General features: G+C 41.9%; 2 protein-coding genes across 7 annotated transcripts; both read left to right on the top strand.

Annotated features, from left to right (window-relative positions):
* The first annotated feature begins 1,959 nt into the window (after window positions 1–1,959).
* letm2 (leucine zipper-EF-hand containing transmembrane protein 2) lies at window positions 1,960–9,173 on the top strand. Of its 2 annotated transcripts, XM_072433729.1 has the most exons (12): window positions 1,960–2,183; window positions 2,623–2,685; window positions 4,478–4,988; window positions 6,016–6,159; window positions 6,298–6,441; window positions 6,522–6,725; window positions 6,802–6,921; window positions 7,064–7,183; window positions 7,268–7,369; window positions 7,444–7,512; window positions 7,862–8,603; window positions 8,910–9,173. In XM_072433729.1, exons 2-11 carry the CDS (start codon window positions 2,639–2,641, stop codon window positions 7,916–7,918), a joined length of 1,518 nt encoding a protein of 505 aa, XP_072289830.1. In that variant the 5' UTR covers window positions 1,960–2,183; window positions 2,623–2,638; the 3' UTR covers window positions 7,919–8,603; window positions 8,910–9,173. The 2 variants fall into 2 exon arrangements, with proteins under 2 accessions (XP_072289830.1, XP_072289831.1); XM_072433730.1 differs by lacking the exons at window positions 7,444–7,512; window positions 7,862–8,603; window positions 8,910–9,173 and having other exon boundaries at window positions 7,064–7,197; window positions 7,306–7,374.
* Window positions 9,174–10,007: 834 nt separating this feature from the next.
* Window positions 10,008–12,298, top strand: LOC140347398 (uncharacterized). Of its 5 annotated transcripts, none has more exons than XM_072433833.1 (3): window positions 10,008–10,146; window positions 10,359–10,933; window positions 10,973–12,298. In XM_072433833.1, exons 2-3 carry the CDS (start codon window positions 10,366–10,368, stop codon window positions 11,959–11,961), a joined length of 1,557 nt encoding a protein of 518 aa, XP_072289934.1. In that variant the 5' UTR covers window positions 10,008–10,146; window positions 10,359–10,365; the 3' UTR covers window positions 11,962–12,298. The 5 variants fall into 5 exon arrangements, with proteins under 5 accessions (XP_072289934.1, XP_072289935.1, XP_072289936.1 ...); XM_072433834.1 differs by having other exon boundaries at window positions 10,359–10,912; window positions 10,973–12,297; XM_072433835.1 differs by having other exon boundaries at window positions 10,359–10,726; window positions 10,976–12,289.
* Window positions 12,299–12,354: the final 56 nt, after the last annotated feature.

The raw sequence follows: 12,354 nt of genomic DNA, 5'->3' as shown, positions 1-12,354 counted from the left end.
GAAGTCATAGCACCGAGCACAATCTGCTGTTATAAAGTAAATAGTATGTATTTATTACCATAAAGTGAACTGAAAATATGCCAATAAATATATAGGCCCACTTTTATGGATATGTTTTTGCTTTGCCTGGAAAATTCCATTGCCATGGAAACGAGCATCTGGCACCTCCAGACCATGTTGTTGTTGTTGTTGGTGTTTTATGGCGGTTGGCATCCGAGTGTTGCATTACCGCCAGACTTTATTCCTCAGACCTCCAGACCATGTTACAGGTCACTCGACCCCACTCAATCAGAATGCATGTATTTCAGTGTAGGCCCATTCTTTTGCAATCAATTTCCGTAAATAAAAATGCCATACTGTGGAACATTCCAGATAAAGTAATAACATCTCCAGGGAGACAAACAGGTGGTTGACCCTCCACCAGAAACATAGTTTTTATTATTATTATTATTATTATTAATATTATTATTATTATTATTATTATCATTATTATTATGTATAGACACACACATGTCTTTTCATTTAAGAACAGGATTATAGTGCTCATCTTTGAAATAGCTTATGGTCAGGCCAGTGAGGAACGGAAACTGTTTCCCAGCCGCGCTGCCCTAGGAGCAACTATGCTGGGGTAAGTATGGGAGCTTGAGCACTATCCTCTGCTAACTCTTATTTCCACTATCAAATATATTTCATATTTTAGTTCACCTGTGTCTGTAAATTGCTGTTCACATGTTTTCTCCTTCTTCCAGCCCTCGGGGAGTGCTACTGTTTCAGACACTGCTGATGCCACATCTCATGACTCTGACCTATAGACACGGACGCTCCAGGAAGAACTCTCCCTATACCAGACGACCCACTTTTCTTCACAGGGTTTTCCCTGCAGAGGAGGTGGTTCTAAGGACAGTTTATGCTCAGGGACAGTTGTCCATTTGCTAAATTTATGTTAACATTGTTTAATCAGCGTTTGATTGTTTCGTTGTCTGAATGGTTAAATCAACAATTCTGAAATGCCCACCGAAGCAACTGCTGTTGTGATTTTGGGTTCAAAAATGTTTTATTCATATATATATTAAAATGGTCAAAAGTCTTCAAAATGGGAACTATAATAAGAAACCCATGAATAGATTTTATTTATTTTATTGATTGATCTAGTTGGTGAAAGAAAGCAGCAAAGATGCCTCACAATGGCATTTATATTCACAACACTTATTTTACTTTATTACCATTTTAGTATTTGACTATTACTATTTCTCAATAAGTAAATAGTTTGGAGCCCGTTATTGTTCTACCCAGGCCCCTTCTAAACTTGCTCTTACGTTATCTTTCTGAAAATACCAATCCGCTGAAATTGTTCTCTTTGGGTTTCAACATCTCTTGGATACAGTGTTATATGCTTTAGGCATTACAATTGCAGTTTTAAGGTAAACAAGATCATGTAATTTTAAGGTGCTTGATTTGATTTAAAAAGAGCATTTGTTAGGAAATAGTAGATGATATCTATCATAGTGAGAAAACTGAATGGATATCTGTTCCGTATTTCTACACAAAATTAAGGTATAGAGAATAATATAATAATGTTAGGGTATTTTGAGTTTTTAATTAAAAAAAATATATATATATATTTTTTTTTTATATTGTCTTCGTAAACATTTGACACTACTTTGTAGTTCAAGAACTTATTTGTACTTTGTAGATTTAGAACTTCTAGTATTGTCCAGTGCAGGATATGGCCCTGTATTACACAGAAATGGCTTCTTGTCGTTGCACCGCTTCTAGTTCAACTGTAGCGATCATTTATTAACATGAAACCAGTTGTTTAGATGATGAAGATGAACAGCACAACAAAACACAACATTTGGTAATGTCTCTGTGTGAGTGAGTCCTCTGTTTTTTACATAGCCGATCTTTGACAGCACGCACGTCGTTTACGCATGAACGCGTGACGTCAGTGCAGCAGCAGCAGCTCACCACCAGACGCTGCTTGTACTCGACACTGACAAAAATCGTTGAAATATCAAAGCCAGTAAACCCACCCTAAATGGGTGTATCATCTTCTGAAACGTTACTTTATTTGGGACGGATTAACTCTGATAGACTCTGTGGATGGATTCTTTCATTAGTTTCCTCACTCGAAGCCTTTCAACGCCCAGTCAGCAGCTGCAGCTCGGTCACTGACGCTGGAGGTTAGTGGACTGCCATTTCACTCGGCTAGCTTAGCATTAGCCCAAGCTATGCTAACTATGCTGCTAAAACAGCACTTTGATGCTAGATGCAAATCAAAGCATCGCGTGGGACTGTAAATGCCACACAGTGGATCAAAAATAACCAACAATAAATATTCGCTTTTAAGAAACGAGTTATTCATTTGTACGTTGTCGTTTACGCTCAAGTCTGAAACGAGACATGCCGCTCATTCGAAGAACTATACGTTTACTTTATCACGAGTAGGTAAAGCTCAGTATAACGCGTCACCAGCAATCTGAAATCACTGTTTTATGTTTCTTCATGTCGTGCGCGGTTTGGTGGATGAAGGGACAAACTGTCTCTTGCATTGAGCTGCCGCACACTGAATGTAACCTGAGAATTGCACCGCCCCCACTTCTCTCCATGTGCTTTTCCCAGAGTTCTGTGTTATACAATGGCAGTCTTCGGTCACCAGGTGCTCTTCGCAGTGACACGATCCAGGTAAGGCCCGCACTGTTGCAGAGGCCGGATTCTCACTTAGGTGCAAGGTGTGCATCGATAAAGGCTCAATGCAGGCAACTCGTGTTTACGTAATGTTCAGATCTGAAACGCATGACTCCATTTACGTCAAAGGACATCACGTGATCTATTTGAGCTCTTATTGAGAGGTTAGACAGGGGGTCATTTAATAGAGGAGACTGTGGTGGTCCCACATGGTCTAAAAATAACCCAAAGAACTTGCATTGTACTTAGTGTTTGTATTTTTCATAAACCCAGCCATCTTCTACCGCTTCTCCGGGGCAGGGTCACGGGAGCAGCAGTCTAAGCAGGGAATAATAGAATAAAGTCTAAAGATGGCGGTAAATGCAGCTTTGTAGTTTGCTGCCAGTCGCCATTAAAAGCAACAACAACAACAGACTTTCCTCTCCCCCAGACACTTCCTCCAACTCCTCCCCAGACACTTCCTCCAACTCCTCCCCAGACACTTCCTCCAACTCCTCCCCAGACACTTCCTCCAACTCCTCCCCAGACACTTCCTCCAACTCCTCCCCAGACACTTCCTCCAACTCCTCCCCAGACACGTCCTCCAACTCCTCCCCAGACACGTCCTCCAACTCCTCCCCAGACACGTCCTCCAACTCCTCCCCAGACACGTCCTCCAACTCCTCCCCAGACACGTCCTCCAACTCCTCCGGGGATCCCGAGGCGTTCCCAGCCCAGCCGAGAGACATATTTCATAAACTCATAGAAATGACTATGTTTAATCTGCAATTAGTGTTGTTTTTCAGTGGAAGCAATAAGTGACATTTATTCTCCAGGAGTTGTAATGACTAAAATGAAATGTGGACTGCTTGTGCCACAATTAATTAGATTATATCCTTTGTATACAAACATTTTAAAACTGTAGTTTAGACCTCTATACAAAAAAAAAGGGGAATTTCTTAAATCAGTTTACCAGTTTATATTTCGGTCCCCCCCCCAATAGTGTTAGTTTTTTTTTAATTTTGCCCTTGATGATGTATATGAAAGATTTAATAATAGTTTTGTTGCCCAAACATTTATCAACTGAACAATAACAACGGATTACTTCTAGCTGCTTGTCTGTATTGCATTGTGAAACTTGACGTTAGACTTTTGATGGTCATTCCACATTCTTATCTAATTTTCTAGTTAATCATTGAATGCAGACACAAAACGAAAATATTATGTAAGATGACTTCTAGTTCTTTATTATACTTTAGTCAGACTTTTTTTAACTGCCTTTGGGCAATTTGTTTTTGATAGTTAAAAATAGTTAATGCATATAAGTAAAGGCACTTGATTGCCCACTTCTCATAAACAAAAATTGGGATGCATCTTAGTGAAGTCTTATTCTGTATAAAACTTGTAATGTAATACTTATCAGAAAAATTGTAATTTCATATTCCTCTAAAAGTGCTTGGCTTTATTACTAGTGGATTAACAGCTACAGCAACTACGCATTTCAGCCTTGGAGACTAAGTAAGGCATGCTCATATACAATGAATGTGAATTAAACAAAACGCTTCTCCAGATATGTTTGTGTTGAGGAAACTATATAATAACATGGCAAAAAGTTCAAACTGTCATATATGCATTATATAGGACGTTCAAAATAACTACTGTTTATATTGATCACAAAAACACTTAATGGTTTAACAGCTATTTGATTGTTATTTAACAGTGTTGTATTCAAGAATTTATTAACATTTTCAAACTATACATCACACAGACAAACCATTACATAATCCTAACCAGTTTGTCTTGTCTACAGGGGATCATATTTACTATCCAAGAGACACAGCTGCTCCTCTCTGTCTTCCAAGGCCTATCTCCATTTAGACCCGGTCCACAAGTTTTCAGTGGTTTCTTCCAGACACTCCCGCTACATCTACCCCAACTACGACCGCCTTGGCCTCAGGGCAACCCTTTTGGCTCGCTCTTTGCATGGCTCGGGTACCTGGCTCCAGGATATAAAGCCTGAGGACAGTAAGCTCATTGCGGCATCGGATCAGGATGCTTCAACAACAAAAAAAGATTCTGGGATTGTTTCACAGTCTCCTCCTGCAGCCTCACCTGCTCCGACTGCAGCAGCTGCAACAGCAGCAGTGACCCCGCCGCAGGAGAGGACACTGGTTAAAAAATCTATTTATCAAAGAGTTGTGGATGAGCTGAAGCACTACTACAATGGCTTCCGGTTACTGGGGATTGACATCAGCATCGCTGGAAGGATGGTGTGGAGACTACTGCATGGACAATTACTCTCACGCAGGGAAAGAAGGAGGGTAAGTTTTATGAATTGGCTCTCCATCAGTTAACATTGGTTGGTGTTATTTTTTAGTTTTCTATTCTGTTGTCTCGAGAAAAAAAAAATTGGATTCAACATTCACACCACTGATAAACTGCAGACACGCCTGTCATCTGCTCTTTGTACATGCAGTGATAATACTGTTTGTAGTATATAGTACTGCCGGCAGTATCTCAGTGGCAGAGCGCTCGTCTTCTGCTCCCGACATTAACATCCTGAGCGGTCAGATCCACTGACCCACAGGTTGGTTGCCTGATCCGCCAGCCCCGCCCACATTCTGTTAGAATGCGTCTCGGTCTGGACTCAGAGTCGTCAATAGCCAATGAGATCGTCGGTATTCCATCTACCGACCAATTTACCAATCCCAGGCGGAAGTTTTAACGCATCACACTGGGACACGGAAGTAGCTCTTCACCCTGCTCCAAAACATTCAAGATGGCGGACCCGGCTCGTGACTGAGTGTTTACGTCTGCTCTCGCTTCGGTTTGAACAATCAGGAAAGTCTGCTCTACTCGCCGCGATGAACGTGCGTTAGACGCGGTTATACAAATGGCGTCGTCGCGATTCAGGAGACATTTTCTGCGTTCGGGGATGGATAACGCAGAACACGCCTTGTTGACATGGGCCACGTAATATCCGGTTAAGCGCGTTGCGTTTTTGTGTCACTTCTGGGTTTATGTGATTGGTTGTGTCTCTGCTCTAAACTCCGCCCTAGAAATTGAAACGCAGCGGTCAAGCCCCAGACCCACACACAGTTTTGATAAGTAGTTTGCCAAAACGTGTTGGGAATACTGCCGCCCTGGGCAAGACACTGCCCCCTGTGTCTGCGTACAGTGGTGTTTGAATGTGTGACTGGTTCCTTGATGTAAAGCACTTTGGTAGAAAAGCGCGATGTTAATGTGACTATTTTACCATTTACTGTATTTGAGTTATTTTTGGCTGCGTCTGGCTGTGTTGGTGCACGTTTTGGATGCATTAAAAGAATCTGCTGTTTGTATTTGCAGCTCATGAGGACCTGTGCCGATCTGTTCCGCCTGGTGCCATTCATGGTGTTCATCATTGTCCCCTTCATGGAGTTTCTTCTGCCTGTTTTTCTGAAGCTCTTCCCTGAGATGCTGCCCTCTACCTTTGAGACAGAAACCAAAAAGGTATCTTCATGCTGATGGTATTGAGCAATTGATGCAATTTGTGTTTCACTCAAAAGAGTAACACTCAGCCCACTACAAATACTTGCACACTAACTTTTAAGTTCATTCATTTATTTTATATGTTGTACTTTTCGGTAGGAGGAGAAACAGAAAAAGGGTTTGGCTGCAAAGCTTGAACTGGCCAAGTTCCTCCAGGAGACCATCGCTGAAATGGCGCGCAGGAACAAGGCGAAGGCTCAGACGCACGATGAGACTCAGCGCTTCTCCACATATGTACAGCAAGTAAGTGCAATGAAGTACAAGTATGAAGAATTATAAATGTTTCTGTGCTTTTACAGTAAGGGTTCCTAAATATTTCACAGGTACGAGGCACAGGTGAGCAGCCTACTACTAAGGACATTGTGAAGTTTTCCAAGTTGTTTGAGGATGAGCTAACACTGGAGAATCTGGAGCGCCCCCAGCTGGTCGCTCTGTGTAAATTGCTGGAGCTGCAGCCAATAGGCACAAACAACTTGTTGCGTTTTCAGTTAATGATGCAACTGAGAACTATCAAGGCAGATGATGAGGTGTGTATTAAAATATTGTTTGTAAAGATGGTTAATTAAGTATCATTGTCAACTTTGGTATTTTATATCTTGTTAGATGATTGCAGCTGAAGGTGTAGCAGCCATGACTGTGTCAGAACTCCAGGCTGCGTGTCGTAGCCGTGGGATGAGGTCCTTGGGTCTCACCACTGATCAGCTTCGACAACAAATGCAGCAAGTAAGAACTAGTGAATACCCAACAGTCTATCATTTAAAGAGTATTGGTGGCTGAACCATAAATTGGTGTAGTAAATTACACCATTAATTAACGTAGTATTATTATTAAAACATATTTGTCCTAATTACGGTTTCTTTCTCAGTGGTTGGATCTGCATCTGAAGGAGAACGTGCCTCCTTCACTTCTGTTGCTGTCCAGGGCTATGTACCTGACAGACGTCAAACCAAAGGCTCCCGTCATCCCCCCTGTTACCAAGTTAGAGGTATGAACTGCACTCTTGCACACCACGTTTGCAAGTACAACAGTAATGAAACTATATAATTGTATTGCTTGTTCCTTCCTACAGAAGATAAGCCCTCCACCTGCTTTGGATAAGACTGAGACAAACACATCTTCAGTCAGTTCTGACGTGCTCAAAGACCCTGCCCTCATTATTAAAGACAGGCCGGTTAGTAATGTAATGCAATGTAATACCAGTTTCTTGTCCTCAATCTATTTATTCTGAACATTGTGGTATTTCAGGTGGAGGAGATAAGAGATAAAGCATCTACTCTGTCTGATAAACCTCTCACTCCAGCTGAAGTCCTCCAGGTCAGAAGCTTTCACATTTCTACAAGCCACAAAGTGACACATTTTCAACATGTAGCCTCTAAAGTACCTTTCTCTACATTCTTTTTTTAATTTGGCGATAAACAATTTCTGAAAATGTTATTATTCCGATTCACCTCACATAGTAACATAATTAGTAAGGATTGTGTAATCCCAATGGTTTGTACTTGACTTTGATCATTATCACATGGTCAGCTAATCTCCAACGGTTAGTTTCGGCTAAAGGAACATTCTGTAAATTTGTATAACATTTTTAAGCATTTCAATATATATACATATATAGCTCACATTATTTCCTCACTAGTAAGTTTTGTTCCATCTTTTGTTTCAGGCAAAAGCCGCAACAGAATTGTCTCACAAGAGCAAGATGAGCGCCAACGGTGTTTGAAGACGACTCGAAGCCTCTGGCTGAGGGAAAGGGTGATGCAGAAATGGACAAGTCACAGACGACGCACATGTCCATCCCTAAATTGTTTGAGTAAACCTCTTCTTTGGTGGGACAGGATCCCGTGGCTTGTTTGCGCTCATTTTCCCATAAAGGGCTTGTGAAGGGGAGAGTGAAGCCCTCATTTGAGCTACTTCAGTCTTAGCACTCCATTCTATCCAGTCGCTTATTTTATGGGCATGCCCAAAAAGGACTACCTTTTGTGCAGTTCATTTGATATCCAGTGAACAGCCCTTCCTTCTATGGCCCAGGTGGTGCTCATTCCATTTTCTGTACATTTGTAAATACTCTGTAAATTGTAAATGTCTCTTACATCGCAGCAGCAGCAGCTCCTCTGTACAGTTTGCTATGCAAAGGTCATTGTCTCTTGATTTTTTTCAAGTTTTTTCTCGTAATTATAGTTTTAATTGTAGACCTGAAAGTCTGGTTCTGGAAATTATTAAGTAATTTACTCCCAGATCTCTATTGAACGTTATAACTTCAATAGCCACTTCAAATCTTGAACACTGATGGCTGAATCATATGTATCCTATATGGATTCACATACAAATTAGATAAACTGATGCTCAATTTAGAAAATGAAAACTCAAATTTATTTGAGAGAGCACTCATTCCCCAAATCAGGCATGTCCAAACTACGGCCCGGGGGCCAAATGTGGCCCTCAGACCAATTTTTGTTGGCCCTCAGGCTTCCTGCTAAGTTGGTCCAAAAACAACAACAAAGTAATTTTTACTGTAAAATTGGAAAAAGTCCAGAATTTTAAACCAAGCTAATATTAATGTTCCAAGTCTTATTAAATGTGTGGAGGTTCATTGAAACAATGTTATGCAACATTTCAAATGGTTCATTTCATTGTGTGGCACTCTGCTCCGTATAAGTTTCAAAATTCGGCCCTCGGTGTAAAAAGTTTGGACACCCCTGCCCTAATGAAAGGTCTGTGGTTAACATTTACAGTTTGCTGTTCTGCGGTTGAGCATTTGAGCTGACAAACTTGACAAATTCAGATTTTTATCTGACTGTAAACTATGTATTGTAATTTAACAGTGCAAATATTTAAAATGAGAAGAGAAAATACTTGATGTTGTCCATAAAGATATATTAATATGGGAAATATTTCCCTGACTATCATTATTTTTGGTATTGTAGCCTAAAAGACTGTATATGTTGTCCCTGCTCTATTACAGCCCTAAATATGAAGCTTTTGATGTCATTTCGGAAAGTTTAAAAATGTTATTTGCAATTTGTTTTTGTTGAATGTACCATTCATTTGAAGATCTGGCATCTGAATAATTCTACAAATGTGCTCTCCATAGGCACTGCAATTTTGTGCCATAAACAGAACAAAGCATGATCTCTACAGTTGAGTTTACATACTGTTTGTGCCTAAGGTGAAAAAAAAAAAATTGTTTTCTCAAATCTTTTCAACATTTTTGGCTGAAAGTCTGCTTTCTCTTCATCTGAATATTGGATGGTCTGAATGAGTCCCTTGTTGCATTTTATTTTATGTGGTCTTCTGAATGTAACCTTTCTGTGGGGATGTTCTGGTGACCTTGGTTACAGTGTACAATTTGTAAGCACATTTTAAAATCTAATCTTATTTGGACAATTCTAAACCTTTTGCCACTAAATTGTACTATAAAAGACTTAAGAACCACTTTATTGTTTATTACAATATGAGTTTAACATTTGAAATGAAATTTGGCTCTTGTTCTCAGCTTTGTGCTGTCTGAAAAGAAAGATTTAGGCCTACTCACCATGACTACTACAATAGAAATTTGATGAACTGGAAGTTATTAAAATCACAAACTTTGACATACACATTTGGTGTTGAAAATTATTTCATACTTACTGTACCCAAAAAATAGTGCAGACATGGCACCAGATGGCGCAATTTCTGGAATGATGCCATTTAGTTAATTCTGAACTTTTGATCTGATGTGTGTCATGGATCTATAGGTGTCAGTGCGTACAGCGCAAATTGAGAAAATAAAACGCTCCACATAGTTCCCTATTATCGCACTCTTGGTGGTTTTAGTTTGGTGAATATTACAGCTGGAACATAACACGTGGAGGACGAGTCAGGACTATTTTTGTCAAGGGGGACCTGACAGAAATAGTTTTGGCATTTGATCTCAGACGAATCGTGGTGTTGAGGTGTTGGCGCACTAAGGTCAGTTATTCCTTCGTACTTTTAACTGTGTTCTATGTTCATTACACTCTAATGGGTCTATTGCCCATTCTGCTGAAATGTTCTTTATTTGTAGTTAGTTTGCATGCTGTACTTTTAAAGGCGTCACCAACAGCATGGCCGAGTGGCTCGCAATTTGGCTGATATTTTAATAAAACTTTTACATTCATTTTTATATTTGTTTATTTTTGCAGTTTTCTGATGAAGCTCACAGTTTTCCTATGCGTGACCTTTGTCTTGGTCAACTGTCCCATTATACTGGCCAAGAAGAAAGGGGGACTTCTTGATACGATTTTAAATAGAAATAAGAATCCAAAACCAAACCCCAACAAATTTAACCAAGGTGGCTCTGTGCACAAACAAGACACACCTGGAAGTCACGTCAACCCAAGGCCTCAGCAGCCAGCTCCAGGGTATCCTGGAGGAGCACAGGGAGGAACTGGAGGACATGGAGGAGGCTACCCGGCACAGGGAGGAGGTTACCCGGCACAGGGGGGAGGCTACCCGGCACAGGGGGGAGGCTACCCGGCACAGGGAGGAGGCTACCCGGCACAGGGGGGAGGTTACCCGGCACAGGGGGGAGGCTACCCGGCACAGGGGGGAGGCCACCCGGCACAGGGGGGAGGCTACCCGGCACAGGGGGGAGGCCACCCGGCACAGGGGGGAGGTTACCCGGCACAGGGAGGAAGCTACCCGGCACAGGGAGGTGGGTACCCGGCACAGGGAGGACGGTACCCGGCACAGGGAGGTGGGTATCCAGCACAGGGAGGTGGGTACCCTGGACATGGAGGATACCCAGCACAGGGAGGAGGATACCCAGCACAGGGAGGAGGGTATCCTGGACGAGGATATGGAACCCAAGGAGGTTATGGTGGACAGGGAGGATATGGATCCTATGGAACCGGAGGGCATGGAGGTGGTTACCCGGGTGGATACATTAACCAAAACCCTAATAACCACATCCTTAGCCCACATTATGGAGGTAGCTTTGGGTATAGTGGCTATGCTGCTGGAGGCTCTCCTTTTGCACGCTCAGCGCAAGCTATCGGCTATGTTCCTTCTGAGAAGTCCAAAGGGTTTGGGCGCAAAGCAGTGATGGCAGCAGCTGGGGGCGCTGTGGCAGGAATGGCCCTGGGTTATGGGCTTGGGAGGTTTCCCCGTCCACACTTTAATTTCCACAGTCCTGAGGAGGAGTACTACTACAATTATTACATGTACAAAAGATACGGTCTGAAGTCCTCTGATGCCAATGACTTCAGTAGAGACTACAGCTACAAGGCACCTCCTGACAGCTACGAGACCTTTATGAACACATGTATGAAAAGAAAGGACCTCCTTCCCATCCCAAAGAAGAGCAGGCCGACAACTACCAAGACTCCCTCTATAACAACATCTACTTTGACCACCAGTTCAGTCCCCCCCTCTCATCCCAGTAACACAATGCGGACAGCAAACCACTCAAGATCTACAGCACCAACAACCAGTGGCCCTCCAAAGCTTTCCGAGGCCACCAACGGAACCAGTGGGGCCCCAGCAGCCATGGGGGTCCGTAAGACAGCCGAGGACGAGGATGATGACACGGTGAGTGTTGTGGAGATTGGTTACCCAGCTCTGATAGAACAGCTGAAGGTGAGGAGGTGTTTGGAGCTGTACATCGTTTACTCTGAAAAGTACTTGAGGAAGAACACGACGCCCAGTCCCAGGGGAGGCGGGCAGCAGGAGACGGGGTCACACTGGATGATATTTGTTACTTCCATTGTGATGATAATGAACAGCCGTGTGTCACTGGTGCTCTGAGACGTTGTGGGTGTTGACTGCTGCTGGAATAGTCATTTCCTAGAGACAAATCACCTTATACTTGTTGCATTGTCTTATTTGAACCTAAAACCTAGTAAACCCGTTTGTCAACTTTAAACCATGTTGTTGTTTGATTCACCAATGTACCACATTTTGAAATATATTTTATTTATCTGATTTTGCAAACACACTTGTTGTTGTGATGAATGTTGAAACCGCTGTAGTCTTCATCTGAGATTTGTAGGCTATTATATAAACTATATGCATTTGTACTTTTGCTCGGTTGATTATTGTTTTTAAATGTGTATATTATTTGATGAATACAAGACAAGTAGGCCACTGGTAAACAATTGTGGAATCTCTAAATCTCTCTGCCTTCTAAATCACAAGTTT

The sequence above is a fragment of the Eucyclogobius newberryi genome, unplaced genomic scaffold, assembly GCF_026437365.1.
Source record: "Eucyclogobius newberryi isolate DKJ021-1_F unplaced genomic scaffold, fEucNew1.0.hap1 SCAF_6, whole genome shotgun sequence".
NCBI lineage: Eukaryota > Metazoa > Chordata > Actinopteri > Gobiiformes > Gobiidae > Eucyclogobius > Eucyclogobius newberryi.
The sequence above is the reverse complement of the archived record's forward strand: the minus strand, read 5'-3'. Positions and strand labels throughout refer to the sequence as shown.

What these genes read in the sequence shown, in the direction of transcription:
- letm2 (XM_072433729.1), top strand. Translation starts at nt 2,639, where the DNA reads ATGGCAGTCTTCGGTCACCAGGTGCTCTTCGCAGTGACACGATCCAG. An exon ending in CCCCTGTTACCAAGTTAGAG is followed by an intron (nt 7,184 to 7,267) that starts GTATGAACTGCA and finishes TCCTTCCTACAG; the next exon opens with AAGATAAGCCCTCCACCTGC. An exon ending in TCATTATTAAAGACAGGCCG is followed by an intron (nt 7,370 to 7,443) that starts GTTAGTAATGTA and finishes GTGGTATTTCAG; the next exon opens with GTGGAGGAGATAAGAGATAA.
- LOC140347398 (XM_072433832.1), top strand. Translation starts at nt 10,366, where the DNA reads ATGAAGCTCACAGTTTTCCTATGCGTGACCTTTGTCTTGGTCAACTGT.